Below are 25,086 nucleotides of genomic sequence, written 5' to 3'. Positions count from 1 at the left end.
TCTTTAGATTTAGACTCTCTTGTTAACCCTTTAGCTGACTTGAAACACTTTATTTTTAATCTGGTTTGTGTGGGCGATAGTGGTATATAGACTGTAAGACACGCACACTTTTTCCCTTTGGAGTATGGGGCTAGACGAGGTGTGTAGGCTGCCTTGTACCTGTAGATTTCCCCTCAGGTAGAAAGGACTGAAACGTCAGAGTTCCATTGAGGACTTCGCCATTGCTCAGCATCTCTAGTTGCTATTAGAAGATAGCAAAGCACATACTGGACTTGATTCTCTCCCCTTGCTTTCCAGTCCCAAAGAGTTTGCAGCATCATATGACTTACACTTGGAATGTCTGTGGTGATTGATGAAGCAACTGGTGAACGAGCAGAAACATTTCAAGTATACCAGCACCCTGAAGGCCGTCTGATGTAGCTGAATACTGGGGAGCACTGGTGGTGATTTCCTTTTTCTCACTGTATTTCAGTATCTTCAGAGTTGAATCCCTATTCCATGTTATGTACATGGGCGCCCCGTAATAGTGTAGAGATAACACTTGATACCTGTCAAACTAGACAGCTGATAGTTTCATGTGTTCTTTTCCTGAAAGGTCAGGCTACTAATTCCTGATCAGTGGGAGAAGAATTACCATTCTCCTTCCACTATGGTGCAACAGGAGACCTCCTGGCACTGGGTGACTGGCACCTTTAAGGGGAAATGTGCCCAGTCCCACCTGTGACTAGGTAGCTGCCTCCCAGCTAATGCCAGGGCACAAGTGATTGCCTGAAGAGCACCTGGTCCTTATAGAGGCCCACAAATCTTCAGTTGGGCTGGTGAACTACAGGGAATAGGAAATGGAGACCTAGCTCTTGAATGGGTCCTAGGTAAATGGGCTGGGGAAGGAGAGAATTGTAGGGTATAGAAAGGCTCCTATAGGAGTCCCTGGGTCAGGGCACTGGCTGAGAGAGGTGAGAGAAAAGTCTCTGGGAGCTGTAGCCTGTGTGGGGCCAAAGAACTTATTTATTTTGATATTTTGCCTAAGTGTCTGGTTAACCAATAACTTTTGCCTGGAGTCCGGGGCCTAAAGTAGTCACTGGTGTGGCATTGATCTTGCTCAAGCTGGTAAGAGAGTCCACTAGCTTGCACCTTCCTTCTAAAAAGTGAATCTTTAGTCTCTTTAGTTACCTGAAGTAACTAAAAGCTGAACATGAGTTCTATTAGCATAGCTACTTGCATGAATTTGATGAGTTCAGTTTGGATTCTGAATCATTTTAATTCCCAGTGATGGGCGATGAGTTTTCCTCCCTTTCCAGAAAGTTGCAACTAATCATCTTAGCATTAGACTCACTACCTCTTAGTGTAGAGCAATAAGCAGCTTCTGAGTTTGTCGTTGGGTTGCTGTTAGTAGGACAGATGTAAATTACAGAAACACAAGGCTGATTTTCTCCCTTTCCCTCCCAACACTGGCTTCTCTGGAAATGAAGATGTCTCCCTAAAACACTGATTGAGCTGTGGGTTTGGAAATACCAGCATCTTCAGGATTATCCCTGTTCCCACTCTGCCCCCGTCTTCAGTTTATTATCAGTGCCTAGTAAATTGTACTGGTCCTTTAGCTAGTACTTTTGCTGTAGTGCCAGCTGGCCTTGGCTCTCAAAGTGCCTTGCAAAGGCTAATGAATGAAGCCTCCCAACAGTCTCTCTGATGGCTCCACTCTGCTGAGTATTAATGGGAGTACTTACAGAGAGAGGGTATGGAGTCAGTAAGTATTACGCAGCCGAGACTGAGGTGCAGATGCATTAAGTGACTTGCACAAGGTCATGTAAGAAGCCTGTGGCGGGGCTAGCAATAGAACCCATATTGCTGGAAACCTGGTCCTGTGAAAAGTACTAGCCTCAGGACAATCCCTGCTCTCTGTGTGGGCTTTAATACAGACTTTGATCTCGCCCATATCTTATACTGGGATAGCCCCCTTGACTTCAGTGGACTTACTCTTGAATAACATTGGTATGAGATCAGAATCTGCCCCTTTGTCATATGTCTCTGTTAATCTGTCATTCACTTTATAATTCATGAATGGCTGGGTTCATGTTTCCTTCCATTCTGTGCTCCTTCAGCTGTTCAGTTATCCCATTACAAACTCTTGCAGATGTGTTGCATCTGTTGGGACGTGTGGCTATGACTGGAGTGCTCTGTTTTTGAGGGCATAGTATTGAGACAGCCACACTTCGCTTTTAAGTGAGAGGTTAAAACTTTGCTGCATTAGCATTTCATGCATTGTTTGTATGGAATGAGCAGGTAGAATTGTGGGAGGACTGATCTTAGCACCTTTATCTGGAGTAGTTGCCAACTCTAGGTGTAAACTGAATTGAAAAATGCAAGTTGGAGGCTTGGAACTTACCCTTAGTTGCTTAGCCTAGTTGTAAATGTGCTAAAACAGCAGTCCTCAAACTTAAGCAACCGAGGACCCCCATCTTGATTTTAAAATTTTGTGGACCCCCAAGCGTCCCGCTCAGCCCCAAGCCCTGCCCCCATGTTACCTCTTCCCCCAAGGCCCCACCCCACCCCTGCCCATCCTCTTCCCTGCTTCTTTCTGCCCCCTCCCCCCAGTGCACTCCATCCCTGCTCCTCTCCTTCCCTCCCAGCACCTCCTGCATGCCAGGAACCAAGGGTACTTCAGGGGGTCTGCAGGCCCCACTGATCAGCTCCTCCTCCGTCCCTCAACTCTTCCTGAATACCGCTAAACAGCTGTTCCCCAGCATGCAAGAGGTACTAGGAGGGAGGAGTTGATCAGCAGGGCTGACAGACCCCCTGGAGTACCCTCGCAGACCCCAGTTTGAGAAATGCTGTGCTAAAAGATGTTAGTTTAAAATGATCTTATCCAGCTAGTGCTACTCAAGGTATTAAAAAAAAATAATAAAGCGAATTGAGATTTTTAGCTTTTGGAGTTCTTTGTGTATAAGACAGTCCTCAGATATAAATTTCAGAAGTTTACTTGGATTCCATGGGCCAAATTCATCCCTAGCATAACTGTAGTGATCAGTGGAGTTATTCCAAAGAATAATTTGGCCCTATGTATTTTACTTAGTCTCTGAGTAAGTACACAAATGATGTGAACTACACTATAGAGAACTGTATTATTATTATTATTTGAAGGGAGGTTTCCACAGGCTATTTCTACTTGTGATACACTCTTCTAGAGGTGGTGTTCTGCAGGGAGTAGTGAGTAAACTGTCCGCTGTCAGTCAGTGCCACTGAAGACAAACTGTATGTGTTCCCTTGATATTCAAATGAGAGCAGGAAATGGTGCTTCGGAAAGTAGGGTCCATGTCACTTCACTTCCTGCATGAGGAGAAGAGAGACTCCTCTGTGGGGACAGCACAGGAGAAGGAGATTAATGGGTTTCTGAAACTGAAATTTCTTGAGGAGACATAGGACTTTTGATCTGACAGCTCTGTCAAAATATGCAACAGTACTAACATGGGGTGACATCCTGGCTGTATGTATGGTATTTATACGTCATCCTCCCCCGCCATTGCCCTAGTATCTGAGCACTCCGCAATCTTTAGTGTGTTTATCCTCACGACACCCCTGTGAGGTGGGGAAGTTCTTTTGTCCTGTTTTACACACGGGGAACAGAGGCCCAGTGATTTTGTCTTACCCAGATCACCCTAGGCTTACGCTAGTGCCTCAACCACAGGACCATCCTTCCTCCCTATTCTGCTCTATGGAAGTCATGAGCAAAACTTCAGTGGAGCTAGGTTTTAATCTCTGGTATTTATTTAAGACACTGGCTTTTATAATTGCAAATAGAATAACACCTGCCCACACAGTGTTGATAATCTTCAGCATTCAAGCTCTCTATCTCTATTTAAATTTGCTGTGCAAACTCCTGGCTGTTTGATGCTTATACTAAAAGTTTCACTTCAATATCGGTGTTATCCACTGGCTAGCTTTTAGATCCATCTTTCTCATCAAACACAGAACCTGTTCACCTCTTCCTTTTCCCATCCCCCTGACTACTGGAACTAGAACTAACACGATTTTCAAAGCAGTTACCTGTTCCCCTCTGTAGATATTCAGGTAATCAAATCGACATGGAGAACTTGCCCTTCTAACAGCTAGATATGTCTGGCACAATGTCTTTCTTGATCAGCCTCTTGACTCTGTGCTGGGTTGGCCAGCTCAGGACTCTGTTAAATGGAACTATATCATCCTCAGCAAGTGCCTAACCCTGAGTGGGGCCGAGCACCTGCTGCTTCCGTTGACTTCAGTGGGAGTTGCAGGTGCTCAGCACTTTTGATGGTCAGGCCCTGACTGGCGCTAAGGGTGGCAATGTTGTTATAGAGCCTGCTCCTGCTCCCATTGTAAACCACGGCAAAATGTCTATTGACTGCCATGGTGCTAGGCTGGGCCCTAGTGTATAAGTGTTGTGCTGTCTGCAATATCATTCTGATTCTCCAGGCCATGTCAGCTCTGCTCCGATGGAGTGGAGAGGGGAGGGTGCAGGGAACTATCTGCAACTCCTTGATGTAGGGCCTCATGTCCCTGGGCAAGTTAGGATGGAACAGGGCAGCCCACCTTATGCCACTGGCATAATATTCTTCATGGACGTTAAGCAAGGGGAAGCTCAGTTGCAATGGAGCTTTGTTCCACCACACCCCCTTTTAGAGTTGCCAACTTTCTGATTGCAGAAAACTGAACACCCTTGCCCCGCCCACTCCATTCCCCCTCTCTCCTTCGCTCACTCTCCCCCACCCTCACTCACTTGCTATGCACGGAGTTGGGGTGCGCGAGGGGTTGAGAGCTCTGGCTGGGGGTGCAGGCTCTGGGGTGGGGCCAGGGATAAAGGGTTTGGAGTGTGGGATGGGGTTCAGGGCTGGGGCAGGGGGTTGGGATGTGTGGGGAGGGCTCCAGCTGAGCATACCAGCAATGGGTTGGGGCCAGAAATGAGGGGTTCAGGGTGCAGGAGGGGCTCCAAGGCTGGGGCAGAGGGTTGGGGTGCGGGCTCCAGCTGGGGGTGTGGGCTCTGGGGTGGGACCAGGGATGAGGGGTTTGGGTTGGGGCAGGGGGCTGGGGCACAGGAGAAGGTGTGGTCTCTGGGGGGGATTTTGGTTTCAGGAAGAGGTTCAGGGTTGGGGCAGGGGGTTGGAGTGTGGGAGAGGGTGTGGGGTGTTGGCTCTGGGAGGGAGTTTGGGTGCAGGAGATGGCTCAGGTCTGGGAAAGGGGTTGGGGTCCAGAAGTGGTATTGGGGTGTGGGCTCCCAACTATGTCTACCTCAGGAGGCTCCCAGAAGTGGTGACATGTTCCTCTGGCTCTAGGCGCAAGGGCGCCCAGGGGGACTCTGCGCGCTGCCCCGTCCGCAGGCGCCACCCTTACAGCTCCCGGTGGCTGCAGTTCCTGGCCAATGGGAGCAACAGAGCCAGCACTTGGGGCAGGGGCAGCGCACAGAGCCTCCATGGTGGCCCCTGCACCTAGGAGCCGCAGGGACATGCCATCTGCTTCCAGGAGTTGCGTGGACCCAGGGCAGGCAGGGAGCCAGGCAGGTAGGAAGCCTGCCTTAGCCCCACTGTGCCACTGACTGTACTTTTAATGGCTCGGTCAGCAGTGCTGACCGGAGCCACCAGGGTCCCTTTTTGACTGGTCATTCCAGTATAAAACTGGATGCCTGGCAACCCTACCCCTTTTCCCTGCCCCATTCTCCAACATGCCCCTTCCTTCTCTTTCTGCTGGGATAGGAGAGTGACTTATAAAGCTGCTTCTATCAATCTTCTGGTAGTGGAGGAGGTGAATTCTCAGCAGGATTTGCCCTAACAGACTGGAGAGACTGGCCCACAGATTTCCCTTGCATTATATTGGTTTTCAGACCTACATGGGAAATATTTGTCTCAGTGTTACCTGTCCTGGGCATCCATGTATCTCTTGTTTGCTGTAGCTAAGTCTTACCCCAGCAGTTTGGAGGGCTGAGAAGAAAGTTGAAGAGTGGCCTGTCTGAAGTTAAGCTATTTAACTTCTACTAATCTGTTTTGCTTCCAGGCTTTATTATAAGAGGCTTTCAACCTGAGGTACTTGCTTTGCCTGGTGTATCACATCCAACAAATATTACCCTTGAATGCGTGAACTGAATTCTGTCACAGCATGAAGGCCAAATCTGAGTCTGAGCAGCCTGGTTTCACTGGGAGGAAGAGGTTGAGAGGGCTCAGGAAGCTATAGCAGGTAGCTTGTGCTTTGGGAGCAGAAGTGGGGGAGGCCAGCCGCACTGCCATCAGCACTAGTAGCCTCAGAGATGTGTGTCTTGGTGAGGACCCAGTCTCACTGGATGGTGCCTATGGAGCTACTTGCAAAGAAGCGCTCGCTGCCCAGTGTCCTGGAGTCATTACCCATAGGCATAGTGCCTCCACAGCCACCTTCCTCTTTCCCACTCTGGCACTGCCTGTAGGTTCCCTGTGTGTTTGAGCACACAAGGTTTGAAAGTATTAGTGCAGGGCTTGAGGTGTAAGCACTTGGAAATTCAGTGTGGGCTGGAGCATGGAGAGCTCCACAGAAAACAAATGTCTGTTTTCCCCTTGCTGTCCAAACCTACAGGGTGCTGAGCACTGCCTCTGAAATGCTGAACGTCCTCAGCTCCCACTGAAGTCAGTGAAAGTTGAAGGTGCTCAGTGCCTTGCAGGATCAGGTCCTTGGTTTCTACCTTGGGGGGAAATTGTCTGTTGTGTGGTTCTGAGACACAGCGGGGTTCCCTGGCTGACCTTCCTGGATTCCAGGCAGACCCATCTTTAATGCTTTACCATAATTGATAGCGGAATGGTTTCAAGCATAACAGTCTTGCAGATTTGACCTTTCCTGAGCCATGTAGTGTCTGTCTGTGAGAGCCTGCGTGCGCCTCACATGATTAAAAAAAAAAATCATTTTAAACTTCATTCTCCGACTTCACATACATACAAAACTTCAGTATCTAGTCATTCCTAATGGGACACTGTGAGATTATTGATTATTTATAGTGTGGTGGTATCCAGGCGCCCCAATCAGGATTGGGGTCTCTTAGGTGCTGTACAAACATAAAGGGTTGGGGTGCTTGGCGTTGGCCTGAGTTAGCTTCTCTGGAAGTCAATGGGAGATTTCACATTGGGAGCAGAGTACGACTAACACTGAGGGCTTTCGAATAGCCCACCCAAAGGCTGGGTGTGTCTGTGTAACATAAAAAGAAAGGGGCGATTTTACTCTTACGTTTACAGCAGCATAAATGACTAAACCTGAAATTATTTGAAACAATCCATGTTATTTTTCACCATTTTTACTCTGTGTGCAGTTCCTGCAGTTCGGGCACTTTCTGGTCTGTGTGCAGCAGCACAGTGTCCCGGTGGTTGGGTTGCAAGAAGTAAAGGGGAATATTTTGCTGGCAGACACAAAACATTTCTTCAACTATTAATTTATTTAGGAGGTTTTAACAGGTTTACAAATCCTTGCCATGTAAATATCAGAGACAAAACAATGATCATTATAACAGTGAGATTTTGTTTAGAGAGACCTTACAGATTGATATAATAATGAGATCAATTTGTTTAACATAGTGTTACCATAATACTGAATGAGTCTCTTTACACCACCCATGTTGATGCTGATAAATATTTTTCTCCCCTTAAAGCTATTTAAAAAAAATCCTTATTAACAGACATGAACTTTCCATACAAGTATTAACAAATCTGGTTCATAGCCTGTGTTTGTTACCATTAAAAGACACATTTGTGTTTGGACAATGTCTTATTGTTTGGTGTGTTTTGTTGTTGTTGTTGTTGTTCAAACTCCCAAAATGGTAACCATACATTATAAATGTCTTGATCCTATGCTGTCATATTTTCCATTGGAAGGATTTCCCATACTTTGTTTCTCCATGTCGCTAATGTTGGAGGATAGTGTGTATATGTGGTTTGTTTGTTTGTTTTCCTTTGAAAAAGGACTGATTGCGCATCTTGCTGCTAGTAGCAATTGTCTAAAATCTATAGTTTGTGCCTAACCTGTCTTGGGTGAAAGGATCTATTGAAACTAGTAGGAATTTTGCTATTGGCATGAACAGTGTCAAGATTTCACCCTCTTTTTCTGAACATTGCTCTCCTGATACCCAGCCCATGGATGTGTGAATTGCTCAGTCTGTGTTTATCATTATTACAAATACACATTGTCTACTTGAAATAGGCTTATAATGACTGCAGTTGTTACTTGTTCAGTACAGCATTCAAACTAGTTTAAAATGATAAATTGGAGTCCAAATGTATTAGGCAATTGGAATTGGGTACAGCTGCAGTATAGTAATTTACTGAAGGGATTTGCAGGAAATATTCAGGAGTTTGGGAAACAATCTGAAACTATTCTACCATCACAGGGTATGGGGAGGTAATTCTTAAGGCCAATTCTGCCTTCAAATATGTGGGTGCAATTCCCAAAGGACTCCAATCCATGCACTCATCACTTGTTTCTCCCATGGAATTGTATCACGTATTTGATGGTAGAATTGGGCCCTAAGACCTACATATTCAAAACCTGTGGTGATTTTTGGTGTCCAGCCTGTGATACTTTAAAGGGACCCTTTTTCTCCCAGGAAGTGCTGATTGCCAACTCTCTGAAAACCAGGCCCCTTTAAGGTTTCTCAAACAGGCACCCAAAAATGGAGTCGTCAGAATTGCTAGACACTTTTGAAAAGTTTGGCCTAGTATGTTAAATAAACAGCTCCTCCTGAACTTGGTTCCCTAATACAAGAACTTTATGCTTAACAAATTGGCATGTCTGTAATGCATTGGATAGTGGTGTCTGGCTACTGCCTTCTGCAGTGGTTAGTGAAGTTACGGCTTTTATTTATTTATTTTATGTATTGTGTCATGTTAATTCATTAATCAAAAGGATGAAGAATGCTGGGTAAAATAATGAGCCCTATAATGCTGGCACAGAAAGAGCTTTAGTAAATATCCTGGGGAAGTTCTTGACTGGCAGTGATGGGCAGAGACTGAGATGTGTCTCCTCAAGGCAGTGATGCAACTTTGTTTGTTTGATTTGGTGAAACTGGCTTTAAATGGGCATGGAGCTAGAACTGACCTTGAAGATGGTCCTGTCCAAAAAGGCTTGAACTGGTAAATGCCTGAGTCCTTCCTGTGAACCACTGAATGTCCCAAATTCCCACTGAAAACTAGTTGGGGTTGAGAACAATTGGCACATCAAAGTCTTGGATCGGGATTAGATTATTGTAAACTAGTGAGCTCTTTGACCAGCCTGCGGACCAAAGAACATTCTCCAGCTGTGGGGTGCCAGTCCCTTTCTTCATGGCTTCAGTTATTTCTTCAAAATAAAAAATAGTTAACACAATCTGAACATATCAATTATGCCCTTTAACCCAGCGCTTATAGGAGTGCACTGCACAGGCCGTCTGCCTGGGAGTCTCTCGTGAATTGGAGGACAGACTTCTAAAGGTATTTAAGTGCCCAGTGGCATTTACAAAAAGCTCCTAACTCCCACTGACATCCAAAATCTGGCCCCAACTGATCTTCAAGCTGTCACCTGAGCTCTAGCCCTACAGCCTCAGCAGGGAGGCAGCTAATCAGACACAGGTGAGGGAAGTCCCCTTCCCCCGTGACCATTATAATGTGGCAGGATAGTATGGCGAAAGCTGAGCTGGGACTGCCTGATGAATCCTTGAGCTTTGCCCCTATCAGCAGACTTAGGGTCAGGTGCTGCACTCCACAAGCAGATAGAAAAATTTATATTGTCAAAGTTGCTCTTTGTCTCCATTCATCGCTCGCTCGCTCTCAAAATAGATCAGTGGGTCTCAATCTTTTTTACTGGCGACCCCTTTCGCACAGCAAGCCTCTGAGTGCGACCGCCCCCCAATAAATTAAACGCACTTTTAAATATATTTAACACCATTATAAATGCTGAAGGCAAGCAGAGTTTGGGGTGGAGGTTGACAGCTCGAGACCCCCCATGTAATAACCCTGGGACCCCCGAGGGGTCCTGACCTCCAGTTTGAGAATCCCTGAGATAGATAAAACCAGAGATTAAAATTGAAATTAATACTGTGAAGAGTCTGGAACAAATCCAGCATTGGGATTCCATTAATCTGAAATTGGTTTTTCTAGTTTTAAAACACAAACACTTTTGGTTTCTGTGTCAGGATCTCTCAGTCTAGGATGTTATTTAAAGGCTGCCCCTTCCTCATGCCAGTGGTCCCACCAGAGTAGATGCAGGGTAACTCCAGTGAACATATAATTCACATTGTAGTAACCGAGATCAGAATCTGCACTATTTACATGGGGCTGATTGCTTTCATATGAGGTTTTCACTCTCGGGCCCTAAACTCTGAATTGTATCCCTTTAAGCGCCTGCCTTGAGAGCCAAATTGTTCTAGCTGCTGTCCTGGAAGCAATAACCTATATCATCTTTTTATCCTTTTTGTTTTCAGCCTTCAGTGCCACCAGTGCCAAACTACAGGCTCTCCATGTCTATCCCAGAATGGCTTCAAGCAATACAGAATTACATGAAGATGCTGCAGTATCCTTCTTGAGTTTGGCCCTAGGGTGGGTGGCACAGTCATTACACTCTGTACTGAATCCACGACGTAACTTAAACACGAGGCTGCTGCAAAGGCAGAGGATAATTCAGGAGGGAAAAAACTCCCACTCTGCCACCACTTGTGGAGATTTGTGACACCGCCTGTGTCGAGTTCCTCATTCTGGTCTTCAGGGCAACACAATTAGCTCTAAGTGACACTGAGCAGAATTTAACTGAAGTGCCAACTCCATATATATGAATAGGAATGTTCAGAACAACCTCATAAGCCAATTTCAAAATGATCAGCATTCACGGCGCCTGGAGTAATATATTCCAGCCTCTCCCGATAGCTCACTTTCAGTTTGCATTGACACTATCCACCCCTTTCCCAATCTAGCTGCAGCATGTGATTACAGCGTTTTTCCCCTCCAGGCTGAATCTAACCCTCACCTTCTCAGCCACAGCTAACGCTTTTCACTGAGGGAGGGATTTGGCTTTCCCTGGGCCAGGAGGTGGGCTGCACTTGCTCAGCTACCTGGGGGTGGACTCCAGAGGGGCATGCAAGAGGCCGCCTCCTCCCCTCAACTTGAGCGACTGCTCACAGACGGAGTCCCCTGCTGCATTTCTGCGTGGGGACTTTTGCTGCTGCTCGCCCCACCGGAAAGCAAAGTGCTGGGAATGGAGATGGAGACCTGGTCCTGACCTCTCCAAACCAGCCCCCCCGAGTGAGGCCTGCACGTCTGTGAGCATGCCCTGCGGTAGAGCTTGATGCTTAGGGGAGAGCCACTTCTCAGTTTCTTGGCTTTTATGTATTTAATCAGAACCTTACATGCATTTCTTCCCCTTCTCTCCCCACCGCTGAACATTGATCGTGTTTCCACGGCACATGGGCAGAGTGATGGAATGAGCAGTCATTGGCTGGAATATTTACTCCTGGGGGAATTCTGCGCATGCATAGAATTTGTCCCCCACAGAATTCTTTGGTTCCACACAGAAAATTGACTTTCTGATAGGGAAGCCACAAGAGCAGTCATGCGACCCTCCCCAGCAGTATGTTTTGGGTGCTCAGGGTGCTGACAGAGAGGTAAATCACTGGTGGGCAGGAGGCAGGACTGGAGAAGACCCAGCTGGTGGCTCCTGCCCTGTGCTGGCCTCAGCTGTTTGTCCCAGATGGGAGGGGAGGATGGGACTACTTCTTCCCCTGCATGGCATCTGGGGCCCTGTCAGAGCCACCCCCAGATATCTGCCCCAGCTGTAGGAAGCTCTGCAAACTGCTCCCAGCCCTCCATGCTTCCTGCACTTATCATTCCTCAGCTGCAGGGGGAGGGATCCCTGTATGGGGAGCTGCTCCCCCATCTGCCCAACCCCCATTCATCCAGACCTCCTCAAACCTAGACCTTCCTGCTGAGCCTCAACCCCCTCGCACTCAGAACCCCCCTGATGAGCCCCACTCCCCCTGCACCTAGACCACCCCCAAAAGCCACCCACACTGCCACCCTACCAAGCCCCAAGCAGCTGCATTTGGATCCCCACCCCAGAGCCTCACTCCCCCAGCATCCAGAACCCCCCCCACTAAGCCCTCCACACCCAGATTACCCCAAACAGAGCCCTTTCAACCCACCTCTGGATGCCCCCACACTAAGCCCGCCACACTTGGATCCTGCCTTGCTGAGCCTGCGTGCCCACACCTGGTGCACTTGGCATGGAGGGATAGGGCCCTTGGGTGTTTCAAGGATAGGTCCGGTCCTTGCGCTGTTGGGCATGGATGGCAGGTTTGTAGAAATTTTGGTAGTGCCCAGAATCTGCCCCCCCAAAACTCCGCCCCCCACCTGCCCAAGGCTCTGGGAGGGAGTTTGGGTGGAGGAGGAGGTCTGGGGTGGAGGAAGGGTGCAGGCACTGGGAGGGAGTTTGGGGATGGGAGGGGGTGTGGAGGGAGGGGGTACAGGCTTGGGGAGAGAGGTGGTGCAGGGGTGGGGCTGGGGGTGAGAGGTTTGGAGTGTGGGAGTGGGCTCAGGGCTATGGCAGAGGGTTGGGGTGTGGGGTGAGGATTGTGGGGTGGGACTGGGGATGAGGGGTTCATGATGCAGGAGGGGGCTCAGGGCTATGGCAGAGGGTTGGGGTGTAGGGGGATGATGGCTGGGGCTGGGGATGAAGGGTTTGGGGTGTGGGAGGGGCTCAGGGTGAGGGTAGGGGTGTAGGGGGTGAGGGCTCGGGTGGGGATGAGTTTGGGGTGCAGGCAGGCTGCTCTGGGACAGGGATCAGAGAGGAGGACTCCCCCCAGCCCTTTCCCTGCTGGCAGTAGTGAGCTCTTGGGGAGGGGCCCCCTTTTCCTGCCCCCCTCCAGCAGCACACTCACCCCCACCACTGTCACTGCATGTGCTCCTAGGGCCCCTTTCAGGTCCAAGAATCTCCCTCACCCCCCCCATGGTGGGTGCCGGGGGGTGCTGTGTGTGCCTCCTCCCTTGCTGTTGCCCCTGATTGTAGCCTCACTGGGGGTGGGGGATGGGGCTGCCTCCTTGCCCAGCATGGGGCAGGAGCAGTGATTGCGGGTGGGGGAGGGAGTGCTGTGCTGGGGGCGGTCCCACCGGAAAAGAGAAGGGTCTGAGGGGGAAGGGCAGGCTCAGAGTCAGTCTGCCCTGGCAGTTGAGATGGGGTCACTAGGACAGGCTTAACAAAGCCCTGCTGGGGATGATTTAGTTGGGAATTGGTCCTGCTTTGAGCAGGGGGTTGGACTAGATGACCTCCTGAGGTCCCTTCCAACCCTGATATTGTATGACCCATGCGGCAGCAGTTGCTGCAGGGAGGCAAGCTGCATGGAAGAGGCAGGGACACTCTGCTCTCTCCGGGGCCCAGGGACGTGCACGGGGCCAACAAGGGGGACCTGGGGGACACTTAGGGGGGTCATCAGGGGGGCTACCCGGCCCCAAACATTGATGGAGCTGGGCCCCTGGGCTCTGAATATTGCTGGTGCCCGGGCACCACGTGGGTATATAACTTGCCACCCACGGGGTTGGGTGCAGCCTCACCACTGAGCTTGCATCCCCGGGGGGAGCTGCACAGTGATCTCCCACCTCTGTGCAGCCAGTGGCCGGTGCTACCTAGTGCCATGCTGGAGCCTCCACATTTATTTGACAAATAAAATTTGCATAATTTTAAAATATTGTGAGCAGAATTTTAAATTTTTTGGTGCAGAATGCCCTCAGGAGTAGATATTGAATTGGCCTCTTTCATCGTGCTCCATTTGCCAGTTATTTCTGCCCTTTTGTAACTTCTTTTTGGGTCTTTATTGGACAGAAAAACAGTGGAGATAGAAACAAAGGCGCATGAGGGGCTGGTGAGCATTTGGAGGGAAAACAGGCAGTTGGAAGAGTATCCAAAAATAGCAGGAAGTTTGGTAGGCCAGGCAGAGCAGCAATAAAGATCAAAGCACCAGCAACAGTTACAGCAACAGCTGAACCTGAGAGGGAGAGGCCTGGCTAACCTATTGTTTAGAGAGCACATATATTGGGCTAGGTTTGGACCTGAAATTTCTTTACTCCCTGGTGCATGATTGCTACTCAGACACAGCGAGCTCTGTTAATGTGCATTAAAGGGGGGAACGGCGTGATGCAGACAGGAGGCTCTGTCACACTATGAAATGCATATGTGGGATTTTTAATTTTAAAAAGTAGACACCACTCTACTTGGTAGGTGCTAGAGAGGGCCTAGAGAACTCAAAGTTTGGATCCAGACCTAAACACGTTTCAAAGTCTGCTGGATTTCAAATGCAGGGTTTTGGTTTCTCATTGAGGGCTATCATGCCACTCTGTTTCACTCAGAATACTCTGAGTAAGGGCAACCCAGCTCAGACCTCAGGCTCTGTTTTGTCTCTAGGGCCTGATTTTCATAAGTGCTGAGCATCCACAGCTCCAGCTGAAGTCAGTGGGAGCTGCCGTGCCCAGATGTTCTGAAAATTCAGGCCACTGGTGCTGAGAGTCAGAGGTACATTCAGTTAAAGGGTCCTGACATTTTGTTTTTCCACTAGCCCGCTGTGTGCTATGAGCTTGTGGCTCATTCCCCACTGCATATTGTTAACAGATGTTCTCATTGTCTTGCTGTGATGGAGAATGACTTACTTCTGTTTATATTTGGAAATTATCAGCCACATGTTGCCTATAGGCAACCCTACATGTATAGCACGATTCTTTTTGCATGACGGAGAGGTTATGAGCATTCTTAAACAATGAATTAGGTGGACTGTTCTTTATTTCTCTTTTCCATTGTGATTCTTTCCTTCCCCCCATACTAACAGGAAAGAGATCTGAGATGGCCAGAAAATTAATAATAATCTCTTGCAGCATTTAATATTTGGATCAGCTTTAACAACCTCTTTCACTTGTGTCTCTTCACAGTTGAGAAAATAGAATTAAGTTTTATTTCACATATATAGGATTTAATTTCTGCCATGAGAGTTTGTGGCTTTTTAGTACCTGCTTTATGCTTCCAGGAGGAATTACGATTTGAGAGTGAAAAGAGACTTTCCATCACCTTGGTGAGCTTTATTGTTTTGTTGTCCAACTCTTTCTTAAAGTTACTTTACTTTAAATGACAAAATCCAGATACAATCACACAGGAACTCAGTTCTTTGAAATTAGGAAAACAAGACCTCTAAGTGGGTAAGTGGCATCTGCCTGCCTGCAGATTGGTTTGGTTCTCTTACATTCCTGAGGTTCTGAGATAGTCTAATGCTTTTCCTGGACACATATATACAGATCCTCTGCTGATATAAACCGACATAGCTTTGTTGAAGTCATCAGCTGAGGATATGACCCTTAGTTTCTCTCTCCTGTACTTCGCTGTGTCTGTAATCATAAATGCCTAGCCCGAGTACAGCTTGCAATTGAGACTGATGGCAGTTCTGGGCTGAATCTGGAATTGATTGAGAAGGTCCAGTACTCATCTGTGACTGCTTCCAGTCTGGGCCATTATGATGGAAGTCTTCCTTGCTTCCTACCTATATCCCTCCCCTCCTGCCCCATTTATTGTCTACTCACAGAGTATAACCCCACCCCCATCTGCCCCATGGCTTGTTTTCCTAGGTGGTGCTGCCCTGTTGACTTCACGTTCCTTCTGTAAGTTCGTATGTAAATGGATGTCCATTGTGTTAGCTTTTATCTGACAGAGAGACAGATGAATAAACAATCTGACAGGAAACCTGTTTCTCTACCTCTCCTGTGATACAGAATCTAAAAAACATATTTTCTGTATACTGTACGTACACTTCACAAGGGTATTAACAACCAATGTGACCCAGGTTTTCATTTAAGACCAGACACGACGGTCTTTGTTGAACCAGAATCTAGCAGAATCAGGATATTCCTATAACCCCCTGGTAACGGAGTGGGGGTGTCTAATGTCAGTCATTTCCTCTATTTACCCATTTATCTCTATCTTTTTTATAAAAGTTGGAAGCACTTTGATTTTTCTCATCGTTACCTTCCTGAAAGGGCTTTTCATAAAGTCTGTTAGAAGCTTCATTGATGCATAGAGCTTCGAAGAACACAGCTAAGAGCAGAGGTGCCCTCATGCTGTGACACCCCTGGTGTCACTTTGCTGGGAATAATGGGCTGCATCTGGTTTGCAAATAAACTTACATCACTAATGAAAAGTATGAACTCAGCTGGTTACTCGCACAAAATTTTCTGTTACTCACACACTCTAGGGGCACCTACCTTTACCCAGTTCCTAGGGCTCAAGGTATAACCCTCTTAATTTAGGCACCCACTCTTACCCTTCTATGGGCTCAGGCATAACCTTACACTCTAGTGTAGGGTACCCACCCTTACCCTGATCTTAGGACTTAAGAGTGTAATTTTCTGCTGGTTTGCAGGACCTTTTACCAATGAAAGAGCTTTACACAGTAATAGCCTCTGTTTATTACCAATCACCAAAAACAGAATGTACATGCTACACATACAATGCTCACCACTCCCAAGAAGACAGATGATTTTTTTCCCTGCTGGCCAGTCAGGATCAGGTCCATCTGGGGGACTCCAGTTTCTGCACAGTGTTATTGGCAGAGTGTTGCAGTCTGGCAGCTCCGATGGGGCTATGTCCTGGAGCTAGTTCCCAAAGAACTTCGTTTTGGACCCCAGTTTATACAGTGAAACACGAGTTCTGCTTAGCTATACCGTAACCAATTATTTTACTTAAGTTTTACTAACTAGTCCTAACAAAATTCTCTAACCAATCATACCCCAACACCTTAATTAATTTACACCTAGCAAAATTAATTATGTAACAGACAGAAACGATCAAAGAACCAGACAGAGACCATACAGACAAGCAATACGGAAGTGGGCACCATAATGACAAAACAATAAAGAAATAAGGGTTTCACAATCACTACTATTGATAAGTGGTTTCTTGCCAGGCAGGATGCTATCAAATGAAGTTTTCTTTAGCCATCTTAAGCTCTGTTTCTTTATCTGGTGATAGTAGGTGCTATTAGGACAGGCTCTCCTTAACAGCCTGATATTACATTGTTTGAATGTATTTAGATGGAATGTGAGGATGTGACTTCCTGCTTCTCAGCCAGTGGCTGCTGCTCTTTTAACTTGACTGCGGACGAAGGCCTTAGGCCTCACAGTATGGCTACAGCCTTATCCTTACAAGGCCACTGAAACATTGCTTGTACTGGTCCCTTTTCTGACGGATGAATAGAAATTGCTTGTTTGAAGCTCACCAGCAATAATAGCCTAGATCTGATCAGCTATTACCTGTACTTTAGTGCCTGTGAGGTGCATTTGATCCTCTGGCCTGTTTGGGTACCCTAACTTAGGGCTTGTCTACACTGGCAATTAACAGCGCTGCAACTTTCTGGCTCAGGGGTGTGAAAAAACACCCTCCCTCCCAAATGCAGCAAGTTGCAGCGCTGTAAAGCACCAGTGTAAACAGTGCCTCAGTGCTGGGAGCTATGCCCCTTGTTGAGGTGTTTTTTTAGGCACATTAATGCACTGCCATGCAACACTTTAGCATTGCCAGTGTAGACTAGCACCTACTATATATGGAGGAGGGGGGATAATTCTGACAATTGTCATGCAATTACAATAAGAACTATTGAAACATCTAATGGATCAGATCTTGAGCTACCATAATCACTCTACTGTTCTTTGGTCTCAGTTAACCATTCAGGCTTGGAGGCATGGGAAGACTGATCAGCTTCATTCAGCTTGTTTGCAGGTTGTATGAAAATATAATGCTTTCTCATGAAGGGCTCAGTTCTGTGAGATGCTGAGTGTCTCCAGCTGAGCACCCACATTTTACTTAATTGGATGCCCAGCACCTCTCAAATGAGCAGCCTGAATTTCAGTGTTGTATATGGATTTAGGGGCTTAACTTTAGATATCCAATTTTGAAAACATTGGCCACAGCCACTCTGTGCCTCAATTTCCCCATACATGAAACAGGAATAATACTGTAAATTGTTTTCAGGTACTCTAATGAACTGCACTGTATGGGCCAGCTCCACCAGTGTAGTAAATTGGCATAGCTCCATGAAAGTCAGTGGAGCTACACAGATTTACACTAGTTGAGGATCTGGCCCTTTAAGTACACACATTTGTCCATGCCTATTGCAGTGATTAAATAGGGGCTCTGTTGGGAAACTATTTCTTGCTCTGCAATTACTTAGTTATTGGCTGTAAAATGCCAGCTGGATTTATTCGTTTGTTCGTTTTAAACTGTTGGGGGGGAAAGGGGACAGGGAGAAGAAATCGTTGATCATCACTGTGTCTTCCAGCTGCCCTGTGCAGCTGTTCATGAAACCTGAAGCCAGGGTGCATAGGCCGGGATTGAGCAAACCATGAAAGGAGCGCATAAATCCATTCCTATTCAATAAATGTTGAAGTAGGTGCTTGACTTCCAGCACATGCTCTCAATCACTGACTCTTTAAGCCTGTGCTTAATTGCTTTGCTGAATTGGGCCCTCACTCCAGCTGAAGACACTCAACACTTCTGTGAAGTGCCCAGAACTGTGCAGGGTCAAGCCCTAAGTTTGTCTTTTAAATTGAAGGCCGCTGGCCAAACAAGTTTTCCATTTTGTTGCAAACTCTGCCTGCTGTGATTGATGGATTATTTTCAGGGATATTTCCAGAGGCTTTACTGCTTAGTGCTTCTGTAGTGATTCATGTTGGTTGACACATTGAGTGCCACAAGTTTATTTTGTTCCTGAAATGACAAAGCAGTACTGGGAAAAGCTTGCTGGGTGAGCTACTTTCATTAGCTATTGCTAGCTCTGCTCTTTTTAACTTTGTACATTTCTTTGGGATTTTCTCTCAAATTTTAATTGTGATCATGTCTTGCTTCTCCTCCATCCATTGTACAGCTGAGTTTGAGTTTTTGGTCTAGATCTCGGTTCAGAAGTTTCATGCCAGGATGAATTAAGTTTATTATTTACAAGATTTATTTTGGACACTTTTTTTCTTACAGTAATGCCTAGAGACCCCACCTGAGATCAGAACTGCATGGTATAAGCATATAGTAAGTCTCAATCCCTGCCTTGAAGAGCATGTGATGCAGAGGTAACATCACTATCGTTAGGGTTGTGTTACAGAGTTGAGTTTTAAGAGGTGCTTTAAATCTTTGTTTCATGAAAGTCTCGTTGAAATGGCAAAAACCAAGCCATGGAATCAAAGCTTTAAGCACAATCTGAATTTTTCATGGCGGTTCGATGAAAAACGAACTGATAGTAACAACTTGGAAAAGTCACCCTCAGAGTGCTAGTGAGAGGCTCATTACTTCCATTGTATTGATTGTGTGGCAATACAGAAGTCCATCTGGATGAGCAAGCGTACATATGGGGCTTAATCCAGCAGTGTGCCCTCAGTTTCCATTGACTCCTTTGGGAGTTGTACGTGTTCCACACCCCCACATTGGGCTCCTGACTTGTGCTTATGAAGATGATTTTTTTTTTTTAAAAAATGATTCTATATTGTGAAGGCTCTGGCCTAACAAAGGTTCCGTTGCTTCCTCCCGTCAAGAGACCAATGGGTGAGTTCAAATGTGTTGAGAAGCTACATATAAATGGAAGATCGTATGAAATTTGTCTTGAAATAGCTCTGGTATTTGTTATGGAAAGAGGGACTAGACACAGGAGGGATTTATTACCAGTATCAGTCTGATCCATGAGAGAATAAAAATTCAGAGCTCCACGTAGGAAGGAGAGCATGAATTATCTGTTTGAGACACTTAACGTTGAGGGTGACAGGCTTGATAGGATGCAATATTTAAAAATGCTGTTAAGAATAACTCACTGTTGGCTAACAATTGACAGCCTGCCAGCCAGACCCCTCAGGGTTTATCCAGACTAGAGACACTTTTCAAAAATGCCTAGGTGCCATTTTCAGAAGCGATAGAGCCCTCTATATTAGAAAGGTGTACTTTCTTAAGCAAGCTTTTTTTAACTATAAATACTTGAAACTGGTATAGCTGTTATCATATGGAAAGGGAAGGAACTGTACTGGTATGTCACTTTTAAGCCCATAAAACTGCATCTGAACTAGAGTTCTTTACTAGTATAACAATTCATACCTCTAAAACTTTTAAGTGTAGACCAGGTCTATGTCACTTATATGCTAATGAAAATTTTTCTCTGACATTTTTGGCTGTGTTGTAACTCATGTAGTTAACTCAGTGGATTGGGAATCAATTAACACAATTGCTAATGCCAGTCTAGAACTTCACAGTCTTTTGTTCTAGGACACAAACATGACCCACAACAAGGAATAAATACTTGCAATTTTGTTATTGACTGTAGCTAACTGGTAATCAGTTAGCTTGAGTTACAACCCTACCAAAACCTCAGATCTGGACAGACTCCTTGAGTCAGATTCCAAGGGCTTGGAGAAATTGTAGTACAGAGGCTGATCTGCAGAAGAACCAGGTTGAATAATTCTGTGACTGGGAATATAATGGATAATTGATTAAAGAAGTGCTTAAAAAGCCCCCAAACTGAAGTGTGACAGAAGCAGGCAGGTGGGAACTACTTACCCTAATAACAGAAGAGCAAGCCCTGTGTTAACATACCCTGCTTTCTAGGAACCCCAGTGGGACTGGAGAATTTGGCATATATTGTGTCCAGACAATAGCCTGGAGAGAATATTTGAACATCTGCTTCTAATCTTGCAGATAGAGGAAAATGTACGGATGTACTGGTTTATTCAGACTGAATCTAATGTACATTTTCCCATTAAAGCACCCCCATGTTATTGTCATGACTCTACCAGTAGCTGCTCCAATTGCTGTAGTTGGATTTGAGCAGTTCACTTTCTTGTCTGTCATTGAGAATACTAAATTATTGCTGATTTAGTTTTCTCCAAAGAGTACACAGTCCCTGGGTGTCTTATATGCAAGCAAAGTGCCCAGAAAGCTTAAATGGATATGCCGAGGACTGATAGAAATTCCCTCGTAGTGAGGTACTTTGAGAAATCTTGTGAAGTTCACATTTGGCAAAGCTAGTGCTTAGCCATAGAAATACTCAGGGTAGGGGGAGAGTTCATTGACGTCAAACGTGCCAATACCTGGGGAGGAGTAGGGCCCTAATAGAAAACATAGGGCCTGATGCTGCTGTCACATAGGGCCTGATCCAAAGTTATTAATGTCAATTATCAGAGGGGTAGCCGTGTTAGTCTGGATCTGTAAAAGCAGCAAAGAATCATGTGGCACCTTATAGACTAACAGACGTTTTGGAGCATGAGCTTTCGTGGGTGAATACCCACTTCCTCAGATGCATGTCCCCACATGCATCTGAGGAAGTGGGTATTCACCCACGAAAGCTCATGCTCCAAAACGTCTGTTAGTCTATAAGGTGCCACATGATTCTTTGCTGCTATTAATGTCAATGGAAGTCATTCCATTGACCTCAGTGGGCTTTGGATCAGGCCCGTGACACCAGTAAGTTGACTTCAGTGAAGCTAGGCCAGATTCACACTGGTGCATCAGAGAAAAGAATCATCCATAAACTATAGCAGAGGGCGTATGTCAAGACCCCTCAGACTAATTGATAAAAGTTTGACACTTAGGGCAAGTCTACACTACAGAATTAAGTTTACCTAAATTATATTGACGTACAGCCACTGCAGTAATTAAATTGCTTTTGCACGTCCACACTATGCTCCTTTCCTTGTGCTAGCGGTGTGCATTCTCACCAGGAGTGCTTGCATCGATTTACCTCTGTGCAGGGCATTATGGGACAGCTTCTGAAAGGCAGCAACAGTTGACATAAGCAACAAGCATCTACACTGACACACAGGGCTGGCTCCAGTCACCAGCGAAGGAAGCAGGTGCTTGGGGTGGCCAATACAAAGGGGAGGCACTCTATCCGGTATTGGGGCAGCATCTACGGGTCTTCGGCGGGAATTCAGCGGCGGGTCCCTCTCTTCCATTTTGAGCTGCTGCCGAAGAGAGAGAGCGTGAAGGACCCACCGCTGAATTGTCACAGGAGAATGAAGCGGCGCGATTGTACTGCCGCCAAAGTGTTGCCAGTCAGCTTTTTTTTTTTTTTTTTTTATCGGTGCCGCTTGGGGCGGCAGAAAAGCTGGAGCCAGCCCTTCTGGCACAGTGTCAATCTAACTACATCGACCAGTGCTTTGCCTCTTATGGAGGTGGAGTTTACTATTAGGTTGGTGGTGTAGGTGAGTTACATTGGTGGGAGCTACATTTTAGTGTAGATGCTTACAGAGTTGGGTCACCGTAAGCTGCCTTACATTGACTTAACTCTGTAGTGTAGACCAGGCCTCAGTAAATTTTACTTTTGCCAGTTAGATGTAAGCCTTTATGTGACATGGGTATAGTGCAGTGATTTAAAAAAAATAAATAAATAAAAAAAGCAGCTCCTGTGACATTTTTATAAGCACTCTTGTTTTAATGGAAATTCCAAGATTCCTAAGAGGTACCATTAACACACTATTTTCTTTTTGTATGTATGGCAAAGGAGTTAATCCAGATGGGCACACTGATATTTTATGGTCCTGAAGCAATTTACGGTAGAAGGAAATATTGCCCATTGAAACAGTGCTAGGTATACAGCAGAAGGAAAAAGACTCCTTATTAGAACAGCAAACTGAACTGGTTACATATATTAGGGGTAGGAGTGGCTGTGCTTAGGGGGAAAAGACTGACTGACTGTGCAGGTTTGGGGGTGATGGCCAAATTGTACACTCCAACAAAGAGAGAAGTTGCCTGACGTTTAAAGCCATTTAAGTTTAGACTCCTCCTTTGACTGGCTGAGGGCCTGATCCAAAGCTCATTGAAGGCCATGGAAATGCCCATTGGGTCAGGCCATGCGTAACTGTGCTATGCAGTCACAGGAAGGACAAACGAGGGTCTCACAGGCGGCAAGAGGAGATGCTTTTGACTGTGACTTTTGGATACAGTGGAGGATTATGAGTAGTAAATCCAATAGGATGACTTCCAATAATCAGAATAAATGTAGTTTGGGATCAGGCCATTAATGCTACTAAAGGCAACAAAAGATTGTCCTTGACCTCTGTGGGGACTAGACTGGATCCTATTTTAATGCCACCGTGTTTCAGATTAACCTCTGAGATTATTCCCCCCCCCCCCGATAAATTACAAATGCAAATTCAGATCAAATATAGCTTTTTTTTTTTCCCCCAGTTTCAGCAAGGTCTTTTGGAAAAAATATTATTCTTTTGCACATCAATGTGAATGACAGCTGTGGAGACTGAAGTCCTTGAGGCCTGGCCCAGGTGGCACCAGGGCAAGCTTCACCACTGTACTGGCTTGTCTCAACCTTGACCTGGAGGGGCCATCTCTAGTGGAGGGTGGGCAGTTCCCTGTCCAGTCAGTCCTTGGCCTCTGACACTGTAAGCAATGATACGCATTATGATGGTTTCCCATGATGTCTACTGTAAATTAAACTGTGTAGCCAACTCATTCCCTGTATGTCCATGAACAGCCATCAGATGATCACCGGTAACTTTTTGTTGGTCACTAGTGCCCTTAACTTAGTTCCATAGTGGTAGGGTGACCAGATGTCCTGATTTTATAGGGACAGTCCCGATGTTTGGGGCTTTTTTTTAATATGGGCTCCTATTACCCCCGACCCCCTGTCCTGATTTTTCATGCTTGCTATCTGGTCAACGTACATTGGTGCTCTAATGGTGAAAGGCTCTGAATCCCATTCTAATCCCTATTGTTAGGGACTACTACTGTTCTAGAACACTAATACAAAAAATAGGAGGGACGATCCTGCTTCCACTGAATGGGAATTCTGCCACTGACTTTGATGAGAGGCAGACCGCTATAGTACGTGATGGGTTGTGCACCAATAGACCGTGTGTCTGTCTTTGTTAAGCCAGAAGAATGCCTCATATGTTGAATTTCAATATGTTTTAATATATCTTGGAGAGCTGTGATGCATGAACTCATTTGTCTTGAACTGTAAACAGAACATACATTTAATGTAACTTTTGTAACAGTGATAAACAATATGAATGTTGCCATGACAGATAAGTCGCTGTTAATTTGGCAACTTGTTTATGCCAGTTGGTTTGCAAAGGCTCCCTGGCAATGGAGACATTAATATTCTACCCACACTGACTGCTTCTGGAACTGGTGATAATTATGAACTTATAACAGTAGTCAACAAGGGACCTGATGCCGCAGCCAGTGGAGAGACTGCAACAATTGGCTCAATATATGCAGTGTCTAATCTTGTTTGACTTTTCTCTGCCATTAGTATCTGGTTTTGTACTGTACGTGTGCTCAGTGCTGTATGGAGCAGAGGGGAAGACTGTCTGTTCAAAGGAGAACATTTGGTGTGGTGTGTGCCTGAAATGTCCAGATTTCAAAGCTATCCTGTTTCTCCCTTTAGAAGTCTGTAAAACTCTGACTTAATAGTGCTTTGTGGTGTGTTTGGGGCTGGCTGTGCTTGAGGCAAGTTACATGTGTGGCAACTTCCTACCTGAGAGATACGCTCTTTCTGTGTCTTCAGAGTCCTAGGTACTTCCTTTCCTGGCTAAAATGTGATTGTGCTGCTTGTTACTCTGACTTAGCACTGGGAGAGCGACTAGGATTCTGTTAAGTATCAGAGGGGTAGCTGTGTTAGTCTGGATCTGTAAAAGCAGCAAAGAGTCCTGTGGCACCTTATAGACTAACAGACGTATTGGAGCATGAGCTTTGTCGGATGCATGTAGGATTCTGTTCTGCACCATCAGCCGAATCGTTACTGAATTCCAGTGCCCGGCAGCAGTCCTCAGGACGGGATTTTAAATCCAAGCATTTGTAACTCTGCTGGCAGGTAGTTCTCAACTTAGATGCTGCTGCAGCAGGAGATACAAATGCTTACTTGAAAACGTACCAGCTTTTCCTGATCAAAGCAGAGCTGTTGTCTTGTTAATAATAGTTGATCGCTGGCATTTGTTTTTAAATAAAAATATCACGCACCTCTGTGGTGGTGTAGAGAAATAATAATATATTCTGTTAGTGTTGGTAATTTGTATTACAGTAGCACCTAGAGTCCCTATGCTCCGTATAAGCACGTAATGAGAAACAGTCCCTACTCCA

The 25,086-nt window shown here is 46.0% G+C and overlaps 1 protein-coding gene across 1 annotated transcript in view; it reads left to right on the top strand.

Annotated features, from left to right (window-relative positions):
• The window catches only part of VASH2 (vasohibin 2), a 66,911-nt gene that overhangs the window by 6,716 nt on the left and 35,109 nt on the right, over positions 1-25,086 (top strand). Inside the window, exons 3-4 of the mRNA XM_050950252.1 lie at positions 10,430-10,518; positions 15,117-15,173. Coding sequence (XP_050806209.1) covers positions 10,430-10,518; positions 15,117-15,173 — 146 coding nt within the window. The remainder of the gene's footprint in view (positions 1-10,429; positions 10,519-15,116; positions 15,174-25,086) is intronic.

This window comes from Gopherus flavomarginatus, chromosome 4, assembly GCF_025201925.1.
Source record: "Gopherus flavomarginatus isolate rGopFla2 chromosome 4, rGopFla2.mat.asm, whole genome shotgun sequence".
NCBI lineage: Eukaryota > Metazoa > Chordata > Testudines > Testudinidae > Gopherus > Gopherus flavomarginatus.
The sequence above is the reverse complement of the archived record's forward strand: the minus strand, read 5'-3'. Positions and strand labels throughout refer to the sequence as shown.